We start from the raw sequence: 23,841 nt of genomic DNA on the forward strand, positions 1-23,841 counted from the left end.
TCAATTCCTAACCCCTTTTTCTCTCTATTTATTTTTGTTGAAGTCAGGGAAACACTCATAAAAAATCAAATTCTATAGGTTTTGTAATTCCTTTATTTAGCAGTTGTACATCAATCAAGTTCTATTTCTTGGCTATATCTATTAGGTGTTTGACAAAAGGCCTACAAGAGTAACTGTTGTACGTGTATTGGAATAATAGAATAAATGAACTGGCATAAACTATTTGATGATGGCCCATGGTCACTAAGCTGCATCTTTCTGTTCAATGTGTCATTAAGTCATGCATTTTAGTTGGTTATTGTTGTTGTTGAATGTTCTTGAGTGTTTTATAGTGTCACTACTTTTGTGACTATTGCTTGCAGAGCCATCTTCTTAGAAACTCTCCTTAATTAATTTTTCAATATTTATCAAGGACTGAGTATTTTCACTGTGGTCCTCCACTAAATATATATGCAATGTCAAAGCACACTTTCTTCACTATATGTGTGCTGTTTAAGTAGATAATATTTTTGAAGTTTCTTCAATGTATTTTTTTCCCTTTAAATAACAAATTTATTTAATTAGAAATAGGACTTTGGATATTGATTTGCCATATTTATTGATAATTGCTTAATTTTGCACATCTATACCATTATTAGAAAGCATTATCATACTTATTTTGAGTTAATTCATGCATTTTTTAGTTGATTTTGGAACAATGCTGAATAATCAATTTTGTGCTTAATTGAATTTTAATGCATGAATTTGTCTTTTATAGGATAATGAAATTAAATAAGTGGATTTGTGCAAAGAAGAAAACTAATGGACTTTAATTTTACAAGGGCCAGGATGAAGTCAAAGAAGGCCAACCCAATTAAATTCAAGTCCAATTGAAGCAAGGAATCAAAGGAAATTTGTACCTAATCCAAGTCAAATTTGGATTAGGATTCCAGCCTGTGCACCAGTTAGTATTTGGAGTATAACTTTCGGCACAGATGTTCAATTGTGATGATTCAAGTTGGACTGGAAAGCTAACTTAAAGGGCTACAACTTTGTAGTTTATGAAAAGTCCAAATTCTGAAGTTAAATGGGCAAAAAACGTCGGTTAAATGAAGTCTAAAAACCTGGGATTTCCTCCAAATGGGAATTCAACTTGTAATAGGATTCCTTGACCTATTTAAAGGCTATTCAGGGGAGAACATAATTTAGGTTTTCTTAAAATTTCCTTACAGTTTTTAGAGTTTTATTTGTGTTATGACTTGCTAGAAGCTTGCTAAGGCAAGGGGTGAAACCAAACCATTTATTGGTATGTTCTTAACAATTATTTATTGGTTTTAATGCTTATGTTTTTTATTGTTTTACTCATCTAGAAAAGTTTTTAGTTCTGTATAATTCTTTGATTTATCGTAGACTCTAGGCACGTTAAATGCTTAGTATTTCCTGCGAACTAATTCACTAGTTTTGTTTTGCCAAAAATCAATCAATTGCATGAAACTACCTTAGACAATTAATTCTTGAGTTTTTATTGTTGAATCATCCGATTAAAATCATCCTTCATATGAATTTTAGTTGAGTTATAAAATAAATATTGTTAAGACTACCAATAGATGTGTTGTGTGTGGATCCCTAAACCTTAGCACCTTAATATATTGTTATTTTCACTCAATTTAAATTACCTTTACCAAACTACCAAAAATCTCTTTAGTTAAACTTTATTATTTTAGTTTTATTCTCTTGTGGTTTGCCAATCAATTCCCTTTTCCTTGTGGATTCGACCTCGGACTTCCCGCGTTATTACTTTGCGACAATCCTGCACTTGGGAGCATTATTTAAGTCGCAACATTTATTATGTGTTTTCAATGTTTTTACTGTAGTTGATGATATATACAAATGCAAATGTATTAATTTAGTTATTGAATAATTAACTTACTATTGTAGATTATTGAATTATTTTAGCCTCATGTGGATTTGTGGTTAATTATATATACTTGGTAGCAGTATTCAGTTTTGATCTTAGCCTCCCAATCCTATAGGTTTTGCTTTCATGTGTTTTCAGTTTCATTGCTTTTTTTTTTTTTTTTTTTTTTTTTTTTTTTTTTTTTTTTTTTTTTTTTGCTTATCTGGGATTTATGGTTTCATGATTAGGCTATATTTTATACTACCTCATGTATTGTTTTCATAAACTGCTAATTCATGGTCAACTAGAATGTTTTTATTGTGAAGTGAATATGATAGTGGTTTTGGGTTTTAAAGGTTTTCTATTTTACTATGATATGGATATATGCTAATACCCCCTCCCCCCAAATAATAATAAATAAATAAAACTGGTATACAAAAAAAATTAAGATTTGCCCTTATATATATATATATATATATATATTTGTCTCTCCTCCTCTAAAATATTTAGATATTGACTAGGGGAGTGCGCGGCTCAGTCGGCTCGATTTTTTCTCAAATTTGTTACCAAACCAATAGGGATCAGTTTTGTAATAATTAAAACCGATGCATACCGATTAGGGTCGGTTTTTCGACCTATAGAGGTGCGGTTTAATCGGCTTGGTTTAATCGGTTTGGTTGGTTTGAAACATTAACAATCAGTTTTCTTTTTTAATAAAAAAATTTGTTCAACCTATAAAAAAAATCTGTTCAACAGAAACTTTATAAAAAGAAAAAGAAAATTACCTACAAGTGGTAGAATGCCATAAACGAGTAGTCCCATCTTTAGACTCAGGTGAGAGGCGAGAACGAAAGAGAGAGTTAAAGGGTTATGGACACAAAAGAATTAATTTATATTGGGTAGAATCTGAAAACCTAAACCAAAACGGCACCGTTTTGTCTTTTTATTTTATTTTATTTAATAACACCCAAATCATACGACAATGTTTTATTTAAAAAAAATTAAAATGAGAACTTAAGTTCGAACGATGCCATATCTACCATATAAACTAAACTAAACATACTAAACTTGGGAGAGGAATAGAGAACTTAGATCAGAAGAACTGGAGAAGCCGAGAAGTGAAGAGTGATATACATACAGGTATCGGTTCGGTTCGGCATGCATCGGTTTCAGATTTCCAACTCCGGTGACCCCACCGTACCAGCATCGGGATTCCCTTCGTGCTTTGATTGCTGGCATCGGCTTCATCGGTCAGTTGCAATGGCGGTGCAGGACGATCGGCGCTGGTCGATTGGATCGGTGTCGATGACTTTCTGCTCACCCCTACCTTTAACTACAAAAACAAAATAAAAAAATAAATATGGACTAAACAAAAATTGCGCACAAAATAAGAAACACTAATTTTGTATGTTTTACTTTGTTGATGTGTTTTATAATATGAAATGTTTAAGAAATTCTTATTTTGTATGTAGTATTTTGTTGAATATGAAATAGATGTTAGTTTTTATTTTCATAAATTTTTTTTTTCGGTTTTAAGCTTTGCCCCCCCCCCCCCCCACCCCCACCCAAGTACGAATCCTAGTTTCGTCCCTGGCTATGAGAATGGTAGTAAGTAACTCTACAAGAAATAGTAAACTTAAGTATAATGACATACAAGATTTGATTCTAGCCGAGGAAGTTCATAGGAGAGGTGCATGTGAATACTTAGGGTCTGGATTTGCCTTAAACCTCGAGCATAGGGGTAGAAGTAATAGCAAAGGACCTAATGATAGATTTAGATTTAATGAAAGGTCATAATCACAAGAGAGAGTTCAATTTAAGGAAACAAGAGAATGTTTCTATTGTGGAAAAAAGGGTCATAGAAGAAGGAACTGTTGGCATTGGAATAAGGAACAAACTAAAGACAAAAATGAAGAAAATGATAATGAAAAGAATACTGTAGTAGTTGTGATTATTGAGGATGCTTTGATGCTCTTTGTTGAAGATCTAAAGTATGAGCATGTTGTTTAGAATGATGTTGAGTGGGTTGTTGATTCAGTAGCCTCCCACCATATTATCCCTACAAAAGGCTTGTTTAGCACATACAAAGCAGGTGAATTTGGTACTATGAAGATGGGTAATTCAAGTTATTCAAAAATTGTGGGAATTGGTGATGTGTGCATCAAAACCAATGTTGGTTGCTCACTAATATTGAAGAATGTGTGAAATGTTCTAGATTTAAGGATGAATGTGTTCTCTATATTGGCCATGGATCGAGCAAGTTATTGTAACCACCTTGGCAACAGAAGATGGAAACTTACTAGAGGATCATTGGTTATTGCAAAAGGGCGTCCTTGTTGTGGTATGTACATGACTTATGTGAAGGCCTGTAAGATGAAGTTCAATGCAGTTGGGGACTATGAGAAGACTCCACAGTTAAGAGTTGGGATTAATGGTGTTGATACTAAAAGAGTAAAGTTCTCTTTGCTTGATAGTGCTTTAGATGAGGAAATGATCATAGCTGATGAAAAATATAAATATGCCAAGGTTACAAAAGATGATGATCAAGTGAAAAATCTTGGTGGTCTTAAGTAGGGGGAGCAACACCCTACATTACAAGTTGTTGAACCTCATGAGAAGAGGTCTATTAGAGAACATTGAATCATGGTTTTAAAACTCGGACCATTCAAAGAATCGAAATAGTGAGAGGATCAAGGTTTTTAAGGTTAGACCGAGGTCGAACTGTGATGATGTCGTAATTAAATTATTAATTATTTTAAATATAAATAAACGTATAAAATTATTACAAATAGAATATTTTACTAAAATAGTACAAGTAAATATAGAGATGCAACACTTTCAAGTTTAAAATATTACTTTAAAGTTTATTTTAATATATTAAATTAAAAAGTTTAACATTTAAAATTAAATATAAAAATAAATGAATTAAAGAAAATGTCTGCTCATGCATTTAATTTACCCTTTCCCCAAACAAACTCTCTTCCCTATGCATTAGTATTCCCCATCCTCATAAAACCATCAGACCCCTGCCCACTAGTACACTACCACTAGGCTAGTTTTTTCTTTCTTTCCTTCAGAGCAACTGCATCAGTAAGTGTAAAAATTTCTTTCTATTTTATACTAAAAACCTACTTTTTATATTTTATACAATTGATTTGCAAAAACACCCCTGTCAAATTATCTATAAGACACCATATTTTATTAAAATAATATTTTTTCACATTTTTTATTATTATTTCCTTTACCCATACACGGCCCCACCACCTTATCAAACACCACTTCTCTAAACACTCTCTCTTTCTTCTTCTCCTTCTTTCTTCTTCTACAATTTTTCTTCTTCAGCATCTTCTTTCTTCTTTTTCTTTTTCTTTTGCTATTCATTCATTCTTTCTTTCTCCTTCTTCTTTTTCATTTCTAAAAAAAAAAAAATCTTTCTCTTTCTTCCCCTCTCTTTCTCTATCAAATTGGTGCTCTCTTCAAATCTAAAAAAAATCTCTCTACCAAGCCTTCATGGCTCAATACACTCACACTCTTTCTCTCTCATGGTAGCGACAAGCTTGGGTTTTGGGCTGATTTGTATTTTGCCAAATGGGTTTTCTGTTGTTTTTTATTTTGAGTTGATTTTGCTTTGAGTTGATTTTAAGTTGGGTTTGTGATGATTTTTATTAATTTTGGGTTGATTGTATTTGGATTAAATTGATGTTGTAATGAGTTCTTTGTGGTGGTGGTGGTTGGTAAGTTGTGATGGTGGATGGATGTTGGTGGTCAACTTCTTCTTCTTCTTCTTCTTGGCATTGAAGAGTGGGTGAGAAAGAGTCTGACAAGGCAAGGGAGAGGAGAGAGAAAAAAATAGTCATATAGAAAGCTACAGTAACCATGCATATATGCACGGTTACTATAGCAATTTTGCATATAAACAGTGTTTTAGACAGACTGATGTGGGTAGTTTTTGAGCATAAATGTGTAAAATTTGCAACTTTTTCTATTTTGCACTGATTGGTGTGATTGCTCTCACACGCTTCTTGTTCTCTCTCTCTCTCTCTCTCTCTCTCTCGCCCCTCTCTTGCCCCTCTCTCTTCTAGAACAGATCCGAGCAAACTCTTCTCCCTTTCTTCCAAAACATATCTGAGCAAAATCTCCCCCAAAACATCAATTTAGCAAACAAGATCTGCTACTTTCGACTTCTAGCGAACAAGATGACCCTCTTAATGATGAAAGATTCAAAACTTCTGGCAAGTTTTTAGTGAATATTTTCAAACAAAAAGCCCAAGTTTGACCAGAAAACCCATGCATGGTCTATCAAACTAGGCGGCTTGACCGCGGTTCGAGTGGTTTCTTGAAAAAGTTAAATTTTCATATTTTTGTGTTTAAAAAACTGGATCAATGACCAATTTCTGGTTAACCTGGTTTGACTGTCCAATCTAGTCTGGATTTCAAAACTATGCATTGAATAGTTAGCTTCAAGAACATGTGTGCTTCTGTTGAGGGGGAGCCTAGGGATTGGATTAGGGAGGTCCAAGATGAGATTAGTTATTTGAGAGTGAAAGGTATTGACATTGATGAGGTGTTCTCAGTGTTATTGAAGATAATGAAAAAAGTCAAGCTTGGTGTTGGCTTGACTGACATGAAATTGAATTAAAGACCAAGATTGATGATCTCCTTCCTTAGTGGGCTGGAGAGAGAGATTGTTGAGGTGTATAAAGCACCTTAGTCCAGCCCACACGGTGTAGGCCCAATTGTATGGGCGTAACCTTGGTTTCCTATTTCTAATAGAATTAGAAGACAACAATACATACATACATATATATATATATATATATATATATATATATATATAAAGGAGAGGCAGCTGCATAAAAGTGTGAGAGTGAAGAGTTTTACCTGGAGTGAAGAAAGAGAAAAGAGTAGCAGTTATGTGTGTGATGCAATGAGCGTAGTGAAGAAAGAAAGGTGTGTGTGTGAGAGCAAAGAATATAGGGAGATTTTCTTTAGCTGTGAGACATACAGAAGAAAAGAGAAGAGAAGATTAATTTGGAGTTTTCTTCTAGATTTATATTTTGGATACTACAACCATGTGTGGTTGTTGGATTTAGAGTGTGACTGAAGATTTTAGGTGAGTTTATATTATTCCTAGAGAGACATTATTGTATTTGGTATGGATCTCAAGTTAGGCATAAACTTGAGAGGATATTGTATTTGATTTGATAAAAAATCACTACAACTTTATGGATGTGGGCAAATTACCGAACCACGTAAATATTGTCTTGTGTAATTATTTTCTTTGGTGTATATTTTATCTATTTTTTGCATCTTATATATTTGGGAATTTAGTGTAAATTCTCTACAAGTGGTGATGTCAATAGTGGGTGAATGAAGCGAAGGCTACTATTCTTTGTAGCAAAAAATTAGAAGAGAAAATAAAAATAATGTTTTCTAGATATAGAATCAAACTTCAAAATTTTAGCTTTTTATCTATAAAGCAAATGTAAACTTCTTTTTCATTTGTTGTCCATGGAAAGCTTATAACGTGAGTTTCTCCTTGCAGTTTGCCTTTTCCTCCCCCTCCTCTAATGTTACTTTTTTTCCCTCTTGTAACATGTTCAGGGAAAAAATGAGTTTTTCTTATTCTTGTTTACACCTATTACAATTTTAACTCAGCAATTTATTAGTTCACAAGGTGATCTAAATATTGAAAATTTTAAATGCCACCTTAAAAGGCACCCCCCCCCCCCCCCCCTTTAATTTTTTACATTTGATATAAAACTAGTCACGATTCAACAATATTTTAGGGATCATGACATTGGTAAATGGAAACATTACAATGATAGAAAATTTTCTAATTTAATTTTTTTCTCATAAATAAAACCTATCACACAAAATTATAAACACATCAAAAGATAAGATTTATCTCAATTCTTTTTGAAAATTTCTTATTTAGAATACATCCATTTGAAATAAAATTTGTTATGAATAAGCATACAAAAAGATGATCATCCATCTAAAAACCCATCACAATTCTTTTTGGAAAGTTTCAAAATACAATCATAAGAAATAAAACTTGCCACAACTCAAAATACAAAAGATGATTTTATATAACCAAAAAAAGTTAGCATTTAATCCATTCTATCTGAACTAAACTTGTTTGTAGTTCATTTCTCTTGGAATTGTTGGTGCCTGACATCTGTAACAATAGATCCTGTATAAAAGAACATATAACAAAATTGTAAAAACATATTAGAATGAAAATTTTTGAAACAGGCACATGTAAGAAAAAATTAGATGTAATATCCTTATTATAAAAAAAGTAATTTAATTTAGCCAATGGTAAGAGAAATTAATTTCGAAATGGCACCTTTCCTACGTAGAATTCCTCAAGTACTCTATGCTCAGTGGCAGAGCCACTTGAGGACCAAAGGGGGCCTTGTCCCCGCCCCCCCCCCCCTCAAAATTTTGAAAATATTAAAAATATTTTTTGAAAATGTCTTAAATAATTTGAAGATTCTTAAATAATCTTGTCATTTTGGCCCCAAATGCCTGATAATATACATATATAAAGTCTAAAAATAAACACAATTTTCATTTAAATAAAATACAATCCACAAATACATGTCAACAAATTACAATAATTACACATTTATCATCTTTAAAATAAACACATAGGTATTTTAACAATTACCTCAACAAATAAAGGAGGAAAAAAAAAATTCTAATTTCATCCCAACACATTTAGGGCTTACTTGTACACAACAGAAAAATTGAAAAGTCTGAAACTTTGTCTCTCCCACACGGCCACACAGTTGCAGCAGTCTTGCAGAACAGAAACAATATTTCTTATAGACTTACATAGGTGACTCTCTCTCTCTCTCTCTCTCTCTCCATTGAGGACTTGGCCTTTGCATTCTTCTTCTTTTTCTTTGCCTTCAGCCTTCTTCTCACCACTGCATTGCCTTTGCCTTCTTCTTCTTTCCTTTTTATCTTTTCATATTTTAGTTCTTTGCTTTTCATCACTTTGTTTGAAAGTAAAAGTTTTGTCTCTTTGTTTAAAAGTAAAGGTTTTGCACTTTGCAGAAATGTAGTAGTGTAGTGTATGTACTATGTGTTCGTATTTTTTTTTTTGTTGGTAAACATACTATGTATTGAATTTAGACAACAAAGAGTGACTAATTTGGGTGTGGCTTGTGTCCAGTGAAAGTTATCACTGGACACATTGGATTGCGGACACGTGTCCACTCTTGGACACGAGTTCGAATCCTGACGTGTCCAGTGATAACTTTCACTGGACACAAGCCCTTGTCGACTAATTTTGTCCCTTTGTCATTATCATTGTTAGTAACTTATTGTCGTGGGCCCCTCAATTTGTGACTCAATTTTGTGATGCTTCTATGCTTGTGCTTGTGCTTGACCGGCTGACCCCTAAGTTTTTAACACTTTCCAGGTATTTGTATTTTCTTTGTTTTAATTTTTTTAATTTTTCTTTTCATTGCTTTCTTTTTTAAATTTCTTATAATATATTATTTATTATTATAATAATCAATATATTATAAGCAATATATACTCATGTATTTAGTTGTTGTTTATTATATTATTTTATGCATTGACATTTAAATGATTGTTTAACTTTTATTTAGCAATCTTTGGACTATTAGTATTTTTTTAGTATTTTTTTTAAATCTCAGTCATTTTATTTAATGAGTGATAATTTAATTTGATAAATCTAGGTCATGGGCAAGTTTAGGACTATTGACTCATTTTTTCCAAAAAACTGAAGACGGTAATTTAGAAATTAGTACACCTTTGGGTTCTAATGTTGAAGTGTCAACTTCCAATGAGCGTCCTTCCAAATCTCCAAGAATTGATCCCAAAATATATCCTTCTAGACTGTCAGTGGTGGAAGTGGAACTTGAAGAAATTCATTTAAAATTTTCACCACTTACTTCCAATGAAGTTGATGTTAGAATTTTAAAACAAGATCTAGGAGAGCACATTGAAATGTGTAACTATCCAGCCAATACATGTGATGAAGTTAGACGTACTTATTTAAAAGTTAAACCATATGAAATCCGTCTTTCAAACTATCCATTTTCTAGAGAAAAGCATCCTTGTTGCTTTCAAGCTTCTTGGATCACTCAATTTTCTTCTTGGCTAGAGTATTCTCCTATTAAAGATGCTGCATATTGTCTTCCATGTTATCTCTTTAACATGTGTAGACACTCGATTTTGTATCCATGATTTAATCAAGGAAGATGACTAGAATGATCATTCATGTACCCAAAAAATCATGATTGTATTACATGCATTAATTTGTTCATTGCATATGATAAAAATGATCTTGAGATTCTAACAGTCACGACGATATGCCCAGTTTCCAAATTGGACCGTTGGATCAAAAGATATCGCATGATCAAGTTTGCATGGTTAGCATGTGTTATGACTAGGTAGAGTTGACCATGCATGATTAATTATATTAATTCTAGTTGGTTAAGCAATTAAAATTAATTAAATAATTTTGTGATTGGTTGATAATTAGTGTCTAAAATAGGATTGCTTGCATAGGAATAAAAGGGATAATTAGATAACAATAAAATTGTGGATAATCTAAACTTTAACAAGATTTATTTTAGAGTATTTATCTACAAGATAATTGTTGCGGAAAAGACTTGAATTATTCAAAAAAGAGATAAAAATCTTAGAATACGGATTGAAAACACGTCTAAGTGCAAGTCTCGGCTCAAGAAAACCTAAAAAGGGAGTCCATAATGCACCCGAACACGAAAGTGCAATTGGCATCCAAGAATACCATTTGGCACTTTTAGAGTGCCGAATGGCACTTTCAAAGTGCCGAATGGCACCTATAAGGGCTTTGGCCTGACGATCTTCGTGTGACGATAAAACACATCCTATTTTTTTAGTATTCTATCCTTTATAAATAGAGACTGGATCTCAAAATTCAAAACACATTTTTTATGCTCTCAAAGAGACACTTTCAAAAAAGAGATTTTTGGGTGCTTTGAAAGACACCTCTCTTTTTGGGTAGGTGGTGTGGAGTCACCACTTGGAACCTACCCTTAGACCGGTCCATGATAAAATTGCATTGCATGTTGTGTGAGTTTGTTTTGCTTGGTTGGTTGATGTAGATGGTGACCTAGCTTTAATTGACCCAAGAGAGCCTGTTCTAGAGAGAGAGAGAGAGAGGGAAGAATTTGGTCAAGATCCGTAGGAAGGCTACAAAGAGAACCTAAGGCCGACACTCAAGCCAGTAGCTCCAGTTCCAAGCCCATCACTCCCATCACAGTAGTGAAGCCTGTGAGCATAGAAGACACTCCACTACTGCAACATCACAATCCCATATCCGACCTACAAGATACTTCAAACCCCAACCAAATCACCTAACATCCACAAACGAGGGGAGACACTTCAAACCTCAGTCAAGTAACCTAACATCCATAAATAAAGGGGGGGGGGTATACTTCGAACCCCAATCAAGTAACCCAACATCCATAAAAGGGGGGAGACACTTTAAACCCCAAGATACCAATCCTAATTACCCAAAAAAAATTGCTCACATTACAAGGGGGGAGACATTTCAAACCCCTACATTTGGAGACAGACAACCCAAAGCCAAAGTCCACCGAGATTTCAACCATTTGGATCCCAAGTTCATCAAAAGTTAAGCACATAAAGCCCAAGGAAGGTTCAAACCTAATGAGTCAAGAAAGAATTGAAGATGTTCTCAACTCCATCCTAGAAGGTCAAGAGAAGATAAATGAAGAGCTAGCCCAAATCTCTTGGATAGCCAACTTTTCATTACAAGTCAGCTTAGCCAATAAAGCTATGCTCTCTACCTTGTGCAAGGATAATTCACCAGAACCCAAAGAGATCCCACACTTCCAACTTCTAAAGAAAAAAGCTAGGGATTTACATGAGTTGTCTTTCCAACTATCCTCTCCAATCAACAAGAACAAGTCAAGGGACTCAATCTCCAAGGAGGTAGTGCCTTACCACATTAGAAACAATGTAGTCAAATCATCAACTATCAATTCTAGGCTTCGAAGAAAGTTCAATGAACTCCCCATGCCTATGAGCCAATTGTTTGAAAAGCTCAAACTTGAAGGGCATCTTGGCCCACTTGAACCTCAACCTCCTCCAAGCCCACTGCCTAAAGGTTACAAGTCACATGAGTTTTGCAAATATCATCTAGAACCTAGCCATCAGGCAGACAAATGTATCAATCTGCAACATGCCATTCAAAATCTGATTGACAAACAAGTCATTACTCCATCATCATTAGCCTGCCATCCAAACTTTGCTTGAATTTCATCTTACAAGTTTTTAGATTGTCTATTTGGTTTTATTGTTTATTTAGGATCCGCTTTCTAGTTTGTCTTTTACTTAATAAAATCCTTGCTGTGCTTGATGCATTTGGTTTGTCATGTTACTCATATGTAAAAAGAAAAGAAAAAAGGAAAAAAAAATTCATCTAGGGGCATTGGGCCTTCAAGTCATTTCATTTCATTTTCCCAAAAAAAAAAGACTAGAGGCATTGGGCCTTCTTAGTAACATTTTTCTAAAAACCCTTTTTTGTTCCTTCAAAGACTCCAAATTTTTTTTTTTTTTCAAAAGCCTTCTTTTCAAGAGAACACAAGAAGATCCATTTGATAAAACTTTTTCCAAATCATGATGATTAATTGCTCTATCAATCAATTTGTGCCAATGAGGGATTTAGCTTCATTCAATTCATGTAAGGACTTTTGCTAAACATTTAGAATATGAGAAGAAAAGGTCCTAAAAGGCAATCAAAGAAATACATCCATTCATCTAAATTTCTCAAACCACATACACTCAATCCCAATCTTTACAGAATTTTTCACATTGTTGGAGCTGTACGGCGCCGAGGTTCTCGAACCCAATTGGCCTTGGATTCATGCCTAGCAGCATGGCCCACACTTCCAATCTCTTTCCACTCTACCCTCACAAACTATAAGTCCAAGTTTCATCACCTAACCATTGCTTGGCATAAAGTTCCTGAATAATAAGGAAAGACTAAAATCCGAACACACCATAGCATTCTTGGCAGTTTCTAGGAAAGATCACTACCGAGCATTATTACTCGAGTTGGAACCAAGTTCTAAGGCCACATTCCACCCCCACCTAATCACTCACTTACAACTGATGATATTGGACCCCCAATTGCACTAACTAAGGTTGTAATCATAGTCTCTCAACTAATCCAGAGCTATAAATATACGAAGATGGAAAGGAAAAAGGTTGTTAAGAGGTTCACAAAAAAATAGAGAGTACAGAGAAATAGTGATTCAGTAAGAGAGAGGATAAACTACGTTGAGTTTTTGTGCTGAGAATGACTCAAAGTAGGAAATCCTAAACCCACCTTATAAGTAAGTTGTGATCCCAATTGAGGTCAAGCCCAATAGCCTTATTTTCGGCACGCAAAATTGGCGCCCATCGTGCGGCTATCCTACGAAGCTGTGGTTTGACTGAGACTCAAGCACGGAAAATGTCTGAAGGGCGTTTGGGAGGCCAAGTCGAGAGCGGATCGATAGGATCTTCTCAAGACTCCACATGGGGGGAAAGAAGACAGAAAAGGCATAAGGATAGGGAGCGTGAGCGTAGAGAAGAAGAATCTTGCCTAGGGGAGGGGTTAGACCAGACTCAACGAACAATGTTGGGTGCCTCGGGGCACGGGCAATGTGATGAGAGAGACCAAGAGCTGGAACGGCTGTGCAGACTGGTGAGGGATTTGGAGTTAGAGGCAAGGGGTTGGCGACAGAGAAGGGACCGAGGCAACCAAGAAAGGAGGAATGATAGTGCGGGAAATCGAAGTGAGGAGAGGTCCAGCCAGTCCGGTTCCCGTCAATGTCAAGATCGTTCCCTTTCCAGAGAAACACGCCGACGCAGGAACTGCTTACTCTCCCAAGAGTCGCGTCAGCATCGGAACTGTTCACGTTCACACGGATATGATGACCGTGGTTCGGATTCCCCGAAGGAATGATGGCCTTACAATGCTACCATGGACGCAATGAGCTGGGCTTTACAAAAGGCTGTCCGGTCGCTGTTCTTAAATGAAATTGAACGGGCCCCTATGTCGAGCCGATTTATGATGCCACTATTTAACTCCTACGATGGGAAAGTGGACCCGGTGGAGCACATTAGTCATTATATCCATATGATGTCTTTGCATGCACACAACGATGCACTGATGTGTAAGACGTTTCCCTCAAGTCTTGGCTCCACAGCCTTGAGATGGTTTAATGGGTTATGAAAAGATTCCATTCACAGTTTTGTCGAGCTGATCCAGGAGTTTGGCGCTCGATTTGTGACGTGCAGCCGGGTGCACAACTAGTGGACACATTGCTATCTATAAAAATGAGGGTCGGCGAAACCCTTTGGAGTTATGCCAGTTGGTATTAGGAGCTATACAATGAAATCGGTGGGGGTAATGAGAGGATTGTAGCGAGCACTTTTAGGATGGGGCTGCCCGAGGACTCTGAACTATGGGAATCGTTGATGAAAAGACCTCCCGAGGATATGAGGCAACTTATGAGGCGTATTGAGGAGTATAAATATCTCGAATATGATCAGCTGTAGAATAAGGGTAAAGCCTCGTTGCTGAATCGCTCTTGGTAGGGCGTTTTTCACAAGAGACCGAGGAAGGATTTCAGGATGCAGCAACCAGAAGCACAAATTAGAGGGGTGAATGAGGCGTTCAAAGAGTCAGTACGCAAAATTTTAGACCGGATTAAGAATGAATCGTTCTTCAAATGGCCAAACAAGATGGGGGGCGACCTATCCTGGAGGAATCAAAATTTGTACTACACATACCACAGAGATAAAGGGCACACCACTGAGCAGTGTCGGGTATTAAAAGACCATTTAGGGGAACTAGTGAAGGTAGGATATTTGAAAGTGTTCGTAGTGGATTCCGGTAACTGGGATGCTGGCTACGGTGTTCAGTAGAAAAGGAACCCCCTCCCGCCGCCAGTGGGAGTGATTGAGGTCATCCATGCTGCCTCGAGGGGTGTAACTATAACTAGAAGAGGATTGTTAGTAGTGGCGCCCAAAGAAACCTGTACGGAAAGACAACCACTTGAAAAGAGGATGAAAGTTAGCTGGCTGGCAATTTCTTTTGACGAGGAAGATCTGGAGGGAACGATCCAACCACACGATGATGCGCTGGTAGTAACAGTGCGGATAAACAACTTCTTAGTAAAAAGGGTGATGATAGACCAAGGAAGCAGAGCCAACGTAATGTACCCAGATCTATTTGAGGGGCTCGGATTAAAAAATCAGGACTTGATGAAGTATGATGCGCCGTTGGTCTTATTTGATGGAAGAGTGGTGATCCCCGAGGGTCAAATTTCCCTTTCGGTGAATATAGAGGGCAAAGAAGTGATGGTGACCATCATAATAGTCAGATTGTTCTCCACATACATGGCAATCTTAGGAAGGCCGTGGATTCACACAACGAGGGCTGTTCCGTCCACCCTGCATGTGAAAGTTAAATTTCCTATTGAGCATGGAGTTACCGTAGTACAAGGAAACCAGCAAGTGGCTAGGCAGTGCTTGGTCGTCACGGTCAGGTGGAAAGGCAAGCAGGTTGAACAAAGGGAAACCATCGAAAGATTATCTTCATAGCAATTACAGAAGCCCCGAGAAGAAATAGGGGTGAGATGTGCTGAAGAGCTGTTAAAGGTCAAAATTTTTCCAGACATTAACAAGTATTTTCAAATAGGGATGAGTATGAAGGACCAGGATAAGGTAGAAATATTGTTATTCCTTTTGCAGAATGTGGATGTCTTTGCATGGAGTCCGTATGAAGTGCCTGGGGTAGACCCCGAGTTCATTGTCCATAAGCTCAATGTGGACCCGTCATTCCCCCCGAAGAAGTAGAAGCAGAGAAGAGCAGAGAAAGAGCATGTTAATGCGGTCAAGTTGGAAGTCCAGAGGCTAAAGGAAGCTAGGGTGATAAGAGAAATCTTCTTCTCGGAATGGTTAGCAAATATCGTGGTAGTGAAGAAGAATGGCAAGTGGAGGGTTTTTATGGACTTCACAGACTTAAACCGGGCATGCTTGAAAGACTCGTTCCTGATGCTAAAGATTGATTAATTGGTAGATGCCACATACAGACTCCTGAGGATGAGCTTCTTGGATGCCTTTCAGGGGTATTATCAGATTTCCCTGGCATCCAAGGACTGAGAAAAAACAGCATTCATCTCCCCGGATGCAAACTATCACTATAACGTGATGCCATTTGGGTTGAAGTACGTTGAAGCCACGTACCAACGGATGATGACAAGGATGTTCCAAGATAAAATTGGATGCACGGTAGAAGTATACATTGATGATATGGTAGTGAAGAGTAAATAGGAAGCACGGCATGAAGAAGATCTTCGGGGAGTGTTTGAGGTGCTCTAACAACATGAGCTGCGCCTAAATGCTGAGAAGTGCACTTTCGGTGTAGGGGTTAGTAAGTTCTTGGGATATCTGATCACTAATTGGGGAATAAAGGCCAACCTTGATCAGATTGAAGCCGTGAATCACCTCAGGCTACCGAGCAATCCTAAAGAAGTGCAAGTATTGACCAGGATGTTAGCCGCATTTAATCGGTTCATTTCCAAATTTGCTAATCGGTGAAGACCATTTTATCAGCTTCTGAGGAAGTGGAAGGGATTTCAGTGGGATGAGGAGTCTGATAAAGCCTTTTGAGATATGAAGGAGTATCTAACGCAAGCGCCTATGTTAATAGCCCCAGATTCCGGAGAAGATTTATTCATGTACCTCTCAATGTCCGATCATGCCATAAGTGCTAAATACAGCAACTAGTGTATAACATAAGCAAAACCATGGTTGATGCCGAGACAAGATACCTACCTTTGGAGAAGTTAGTGTTGGCCCTGGTGCACGCCATGAGGAAGCTGCAGCATTATTTTCAGGCTCATACTGTGTTCATCCTGACTGAGTATCCTTTATAGTTATTGTTAAAAAGATCAGACTTCACGGGCCGAATAGCTAAGTGAGGGACTTGGCTAGGTTCCTTCGACATAAGGTACAGGCCATGAAGCTTAGTAAAGGGGTAGGTCCTTGCTGATTTAGTTGCGGAGTTCTCCCCTAAGAACGATGGGAAGATGATCTGTAATGTAGAGAATCGCTCATGGAAGGTGTTTGTGGACGGCGCTTCAAGTGCTATGGGGGTTGAAGCCGAAGGGGATATGACTGGAGCATTCCTTTAGATTGGAGTTCAAAGCCTCTAATAACGAGGCCGAGTACGAGGCCTTTCTTGTCGGATTAAGGACCGTTTTACGCCTGGGCGCACGGGATGTGGAGATTTATTCGAATTCTCGGTTGATTGTGTATCAGATCCAGGGAAGCTTAGAAGGTCGGGATTCTCGGATGAAAGCTTATCTGAGTGCAGCAAAGCAAATCATTAACAATTTCGGAATGGTGAAGGTGGCCCAAGTTGACCGGGCACAAAACAGACATGCTGGCTCACTAGCCACGTTAGCCTTGTCAATGACCGAGGAGGTTCCTTGGCTGATCAAAGTAGAACTTATAGGGGAGTCAAGTATTGGTATGATAGATAACTACATCGCGGTCGGGGTTGACGTTGCCAGAATTTCAACAACTAGGTCGTGCTGGATAGACCCAATCATTTTCTTCTTGGTTGAGGATCAAGCTCCAGATGACGAAAAAAAGGCCAAAAAGATTCGTTGGGTGGCTTCCTGGTATTGGCTGTCAGTAGATTACAAGTTATATCGGAGGTCTTTTGGAGGACCGCACCTTTTATGCTTACATCCCGAGAAAGTAAATGAGCTTTTATCCGAGCTGCATGAAGGAGTGTGTGGTAGTCATATAGGGGGCTCTCGTTAGCACATAGAGCAGTGACTCAAGGATTTTGGTGGTCGCAAATGCAGAGAGATGCAGCGGAATATGTGTGGAAATGTGAACAATGCCAAAAACACGCTCCCCTGATCCACTAGCCAGCATGTCATTTAAATCCCGTCAATAGTCCATGGCTATTTGCACAATGGGTCTAGATATTCTCGGCCCATTCCCCCGAGCAATAGGTAACCGCTGGTTCGTGTTAATGGCGGTTGATTATTTCACGAAATGGGTGGAAGCCAAGGCCCTGGAAAATATCCGGGATGTAGACTTGAAGAAGTTTGTGTGGAAGAACATAGTCACAAGATTCAGGGTGCCGGACTCACTGATATCAGACAACGGGCTACAGTTTGACAGAAAAACTTTCTAACCTTTTGCAGTGATCTTGGCATCAAGAATAGGTATTCTACTCCGGCGTATCTCCAAAGCAACAGCCAAGCTGAGGCAACTAACAAGACCATTTTGAACGGGTTGAAGAAAAGGTTGGATGGGGCGAAAGGAAGATAGGCTGAGGAACTATCTAATGTTTTGTGGGCTTACCGTACAGCCCCCAGAAGGTCTATCGGGGAGACTCCGTTCTCCTTGATGTATGGAGCCGAAGCTGTGATATTGGCCAAAGTGAACTTGTCCAGTGCACAGGTTGCAGGATTTGACCCCGTCTAGAATGATGGTTTAATACTAGAGCGCTTGGATTGGTTGGAAGTGTGCCGGGAAGCAGCAATAATATGGCTAGTGAAATACCAGCAGAGACTTGCCCAACGATACGACTAAGATGTAAAAGCTAGGGAATTCAGTTCCGGAGACTTGGTGCTGAGAAAAGTTGTGGGAAACATACGGGACGTAGGTGCAGGGTAGTTAGCTCAAACTTGGGAGGGACTATACAGAGTTACTGCCATTGCAGGTGTGGGAGCGTACTATTTAGAAGACCTTGACGAAAGGCCACTCCCTCGGCCATGGAATGTCCACAACCTTAAGAAGTTTTACCACTGACCATTCGTGCACGGAAACGTAAGTCTAAACCCTGTACACCGCTTTAGTCAATATAATGATGAAGTTTCTTGTTGCAGTTATGTTCAATTTCATTATTGCACATTGGATATTAATCAATTGCATATTTAGTATTAATGGATCATGTTAAGGACGGAAACCTTATTCTCCTGTTCGATCAATATCACCTAGCATTCTTATAAAAAAATCCTAAGGGCAGAAACCTTATTCTTGGTTCGATTAATATCACCGAGCAGGTGGAAACCTTATTCTTATAAAATAATGCTAAGGACGGAAACCTTATTCTCGGTTTGATCAATATCACTGAGCAAGTGGAAACCTTATTCTTATATATATATATATATAAATAATAAAAAAAGAAAAACTAAGGATAGAAACCTCATTCTCAGTTCGATCATATCGCCAAGCAGGTGGAAACCTTATTTTTTATTAAAAAAATCCTAAGGATAGAAGATAAGTGGCAATAACAAAAAAGAGGGGAAGGAAACAACACAGAACAAAGCAATAGCCAAGCATTCACGAACATGATCAAAGCAAACATATGATGAATAAATCATCATCCAAATAAAGTTAACAGAAAAATAGAATCAATGTTTCGTCGCCAAACCCGGCAATTGCATATGGGTCATCCCCGGGAAATAAATAAATTGTTCAATCACCATAGCCCGGTGATATAGGCAAATTTACTGGAAAGGAAATAATATTAGAAGACAATAAAAATAAATAAAAGTATTAAAGAGTTGGTTTGGCAATTAAGTTGATGGAACGGAGGGTCCTGTCTGGTCGGCTTCGTCGTTTTGCTGTTGGTCGGCCACGAGAGAAAGCAGATCCACACCGGGCTAACCTTAAGCACGGGGGATGCTGGTGGCTTCTGTCTTATCTAGCTCTGCATGAGCATAAATCTGTTCCACCAGTTCCCTCATGCTTGTTGTTTCCTCCTCATTAATAGGCATCGGGGGATTCTGCGCGGCAGGGGTTGAGCTCGGGAAGGGAATCCAACCAGGATCTCTCAGAGGGGAATCCTCAAGGACCCCCAAAGTCTGCAGAGCAGCAAACCACATGGCCTCAAAACCCAACCTTCGAGCTTGATTCAGAATTGGCTCCGTAGAATTCTTGGCATCAGTAAACCCTTCATTATACCATTTCTCCTCGCAAGCCTCCAAAGCTGCTCTTAGGTCGGCAAGTTCCTCAGCTTGAGCTGTGTTCAAATTGATTGCCTTGGCTAGCTTAAGGTCCATCTCGTTCTGCTTGGCCAAGAGTTCCGCGGACCTTTTCTCAGCCATTGCCCTGTTCTTCTCTGCGGCAGTAGCTTTTTTCCTGGCAGTGTTAGTTGCCTTTATTTTCTCCTTAGCTGTTTTAACAGCTGTATCCCTTGCAGCCCTCTCCCAGTCAGCTTCCTAGGCAAGTTCTTTTGTGTGACCATCTAGGATGTGGGCCAGTTGAGCAGCCTAACAAAGTAACAAAAATTAGTACGGCAATAAAACGAAAGGTAAATGAAAGATAATGAATGTGTAAAGGATAGTAAAGAATAAGTAGGTGAAGGGCTACCACGATAGTATGCCACTGCAGCCTTCGCCCCATAGACTCCTCCAACCCTTCTTCGAAGGCGTGCACGTCCTTAGGCAAAAGAAGGCCCTGTGCCAGAGTCTGGGCAATACGGCCCCCTTTACCTTTCTCCCAGATCCACACACAAGCTTTTGTAGGAAGTGGCTTTCCGTCCAACAGAAACTTAGGCTTCAATGCCTACGCAGCTTGGGAGGAGGATGCTACGCTCTGCCTGACTTGGGTTTGTGGCTTTTGGATAAAAATGCCATCGGATGGTCGGGGAGGAGTCTAGGTTGCTGTATCTTTCGGGCCAATAGACTTCCTCGACAACCCTCTGCCTCTTCCAGACCCGTCCAGTTTGAGGAGGAGGTGGGGGAGGGGGTGCTTGAATTTGGCTTTGAAGGGGTAGCTGCTGCACGGCTTGCCTCGCACTGACCACGAAATGGTCTATGGTCATAGCCCTCCGCGTCACCATGTCTTCGCTAAGGAAGGGCTCGATTTCTGAAAGATTGGTTATGTCAACAACAAATTGCTCGGCTTCCTCTACGGGAGCCTTGGGTTCAATAGGTTCCTCGGGTTGTGCAGGTTCTTCTTGAACGAGAACTTCTTTTTGGATTGGTTCATGGGCGAGCTCTCGGAGACACCGGGACACACACTTTTCCGTCTCGTCCCTCAACGATGCAAGCTCGCCCCAGCAAGTGTATCGCCTACCTAGTTCCCTAGCTTCACCAACTGTAAACCTCGGTCGAAGGAAATTCACTTGCCAAACGTCTATGTATGACAGAAGGGGGCTATCAACAAAAAGCGCCTGTTTGAAAGATTGCCAGGTGGAATAAACCGATTCAACCCCGAGAATTAGATGTGATGCCTGGAGCTATCCGTCCCAATGCACGTATATCTCGGATCAGAGAATAAAATTCAGGTCCCTTACGTGAACTGTCCTGACGTCCAAGATAAACACTTTACCCTTTGCAAAGAAAAAAAATATAAATATAAATATATATATATATATATACACACACATTCATACAAGAAAACAAGAATGCCTTTTTGGTTTCTTGATTCTTCTCGGTAGTCAGGCATGAATCAAGAGGGGGGCTAATGTACGGCACTGAGGTTCCCGAACCCAATTGAGCCTTGGATTCAGGCCCAGCAGCACGACCTACACTTCCAATCTCTTTCTACTTTACCCTCACAAACTACAAGTCCAATTTTCATCACTTAACCATTGCTCGGCATAAAGTTCCTAAATAATAAAGAAAAACTAAAATCCGAACATACTATAGCATGCTCGGCAATTTCCAGGAAACATCACTACCGAGCATTATTACTTGAGTTGGAACCAAGTTTTAAGGCCACATTCTGCCCCCACCAAACCACCCACTTACAATTGATGATATTAGACCCCCAATTGCACTAACTAGGGTTGTAATCCTAGTCTCCCAACTAATTCAGAGCTATAAATATACGAAGATGGAAAGAAAAAAGGTTGTTGAGAGGTTCATAAAAAAATAGAGAGAAGAGAGAAACAGTGATTCAGTAAGAGAGAGGATAAACTACGTTGAGTCTTTGTGTTGAGAACGACCCAAAGTAGGAAATCCTAAGCCTACCTTATAAGTAAGTTGTCAGCGTAAGTGAGGTCAAGCCCAATAGCCTCATTTTCGGTGCGCACAGGAGCATTTATACTTCTATTCCAAAAATAATTTATTAAATGAGTTTAAGCCGTTGTGCTTACAAGAAGGCATCACTAGGGATAAGAGGCCGCCTTCGATAACCCACATTATTCATTGACACCTATTACAATAATTATCCATTGCTAGCCAACTTGAGCCTTTAAACAGTTAGCCTGTTTTTCAATTAACCCACTAAAAACTTAAACCTTGGGTGGGGAAATTAAGTATGCATGCTTAAATCTCGAGATGAGGAAGTGTTAACCTTCTGGATCCATCACCACTTGGTAAGGTCGTCAATGAAAGCAATATGACAAGTTCAAAAGAGAAAGATTCATCAAGTTCAGAAAAGAGAGTTCATCAAAGCTAGGTAGAAAGGAAGTCCATCATGGAGAGATAAGATTTTGAGAAAGCATCAAACTGTGAGAAAAAAAGAGAAGCCCATCAAGCTAGCAAAGACTTCAACCAAAAAGAAAGATAGAGAGAGAAATGAATGCAAGAATTTTCATCAAGTTGTGAGAGAATACTAATTCATCAAAAGACACAAGAGACATGAGATTCCATGAGAGATCATTCAAGATGATAAGGATGAGAAAAATGAAGACTCAACAAGAGCAAAACCTAATCAAATTGAGGAAGATGAGAAAGAGAAAAAAAATAAGACACATTTCATCCAAAAAAGAAGAAGAGAGAGAGAGAGTGTGTTCAATCAAGTCAAGAAAAATGAAAGTGCACTCGAAAAGATAAAAGGGTCTCAAAGAGAAATAAAAATTCATCCAGGAAAGATGGAAATATGTCAAATTGAAAGAAAAAAAATGCACTTGAGTGAAAGCCAATAAAATTTCAAAAAAGAAAAAGAAAAAGAAAAAGATAAAAAAAAAAAAAAAAAGCTCCCAAGGCTAAGCAAAAATTAGAGCAAGAAAAAAAGGGGGGGCTCGCTAAGCTGAAGAAAAGGCGAAAAATTAAGGAAAAAAAAAAAAAAAACAAAAAAACAACAAGAAAATTCAAAAAAAAAAAATATTTCACAAAAAATAAGAAAAACAAAAATGAGAGTGAGTGATTTGACCACAAGATAAAATGCTAAGAAGACCAAAAAGAGGAAGTTGTTGAGCTAAAAAAAATCAAGACCAAATGAAAGGAGTCAATGAAGACTGATGAGAAGATAATGAAACATGACAAGGATTTTAGGACAAGAGTCAATGATGAAAGATGTGAAAAAAATCTTCCAAGGCTTTAATTTAAAGTATTGCATACCTGGGGAAACATTATAAGAGTTTTTTGAGCCTTTTATATCCTTCCTTTTGATACCCTGAACCTAGCCTAAATTACAACCTTTGAAAAGAGCCCTCCTTGAAGTCTGTTGATTGAAAGCACACATTTAGCTTTGATGATATTTTCTCTTAGATTAAGAAGGAAAACTGCTCAAGATTATCAAGCCACACTGGCTGATATCTTTAAAAGACAAATTTCACAAATTCTCAAGTGACCAAATTTTTTTTTTCTAAGCTCCAAACACTCACTTTGTTTGCTTCCAATAGAAAATAACTCACAAGAGAACAAATTTCCAAATTCTCAAAAATTTTCAAATCTTCAAACATGGGATTTTTCCCTTTCTTGCTTACTCCCAACATATGTGATCCCCAAGCATTTCATTCCTTTGATTGTCTTTGAAGACTTAATCTAAAAAATTTTCAAAATGAAGAAGTAAATTTGATTACATGTTTTTAATGATTTCCAATCCTTTCTAGCCAATGAGATCGAGTTAACAATTGAGCATTCTGATTGGTCAAAGAGGTTGTTCAAAGGATCACCTTTTGTTCATCTGAAAAAGATAAAATTTCAAAAATC

At 38.0% G+C, this 23,841-nt stretch overlaps 1 protein-coding gene across 1 annotated transcript; it reads left to right on the top strand.

The window, feature by feature from the left end:
* Window positions 1-13,388: 13,388 nt before the first annotated feature.
* On the top strand, window positions 13,389-13,883 carry LOC115964859. Its single transcript, XM_031084094.1, has one exon. The coding sequence runs from the start codon at window positions 13,389-13,391 to the stop codon at window positions 13,881-13,883; it is 495 nt and encodes a 164-aa protein (XP_030939954.1).
* Window positions 13,884-23,841: the final 9,958 nt, after the last annotated feature.

This window comes from Quercus lobata, chromosome 10 (assembly GCF_001633185.2).
Source record: "Quercus lobata isolate SW786 chromosome 10, ValleyOak3.0 Primary Assembly, whole genome shotgun sequence".
Taxonomy (NCBI): Eukaryota; Viridiplantae; Streptophyta; class Magnoliopsida; order Fagales; family Fagaceae; genus Quercus; species Quercus lobata.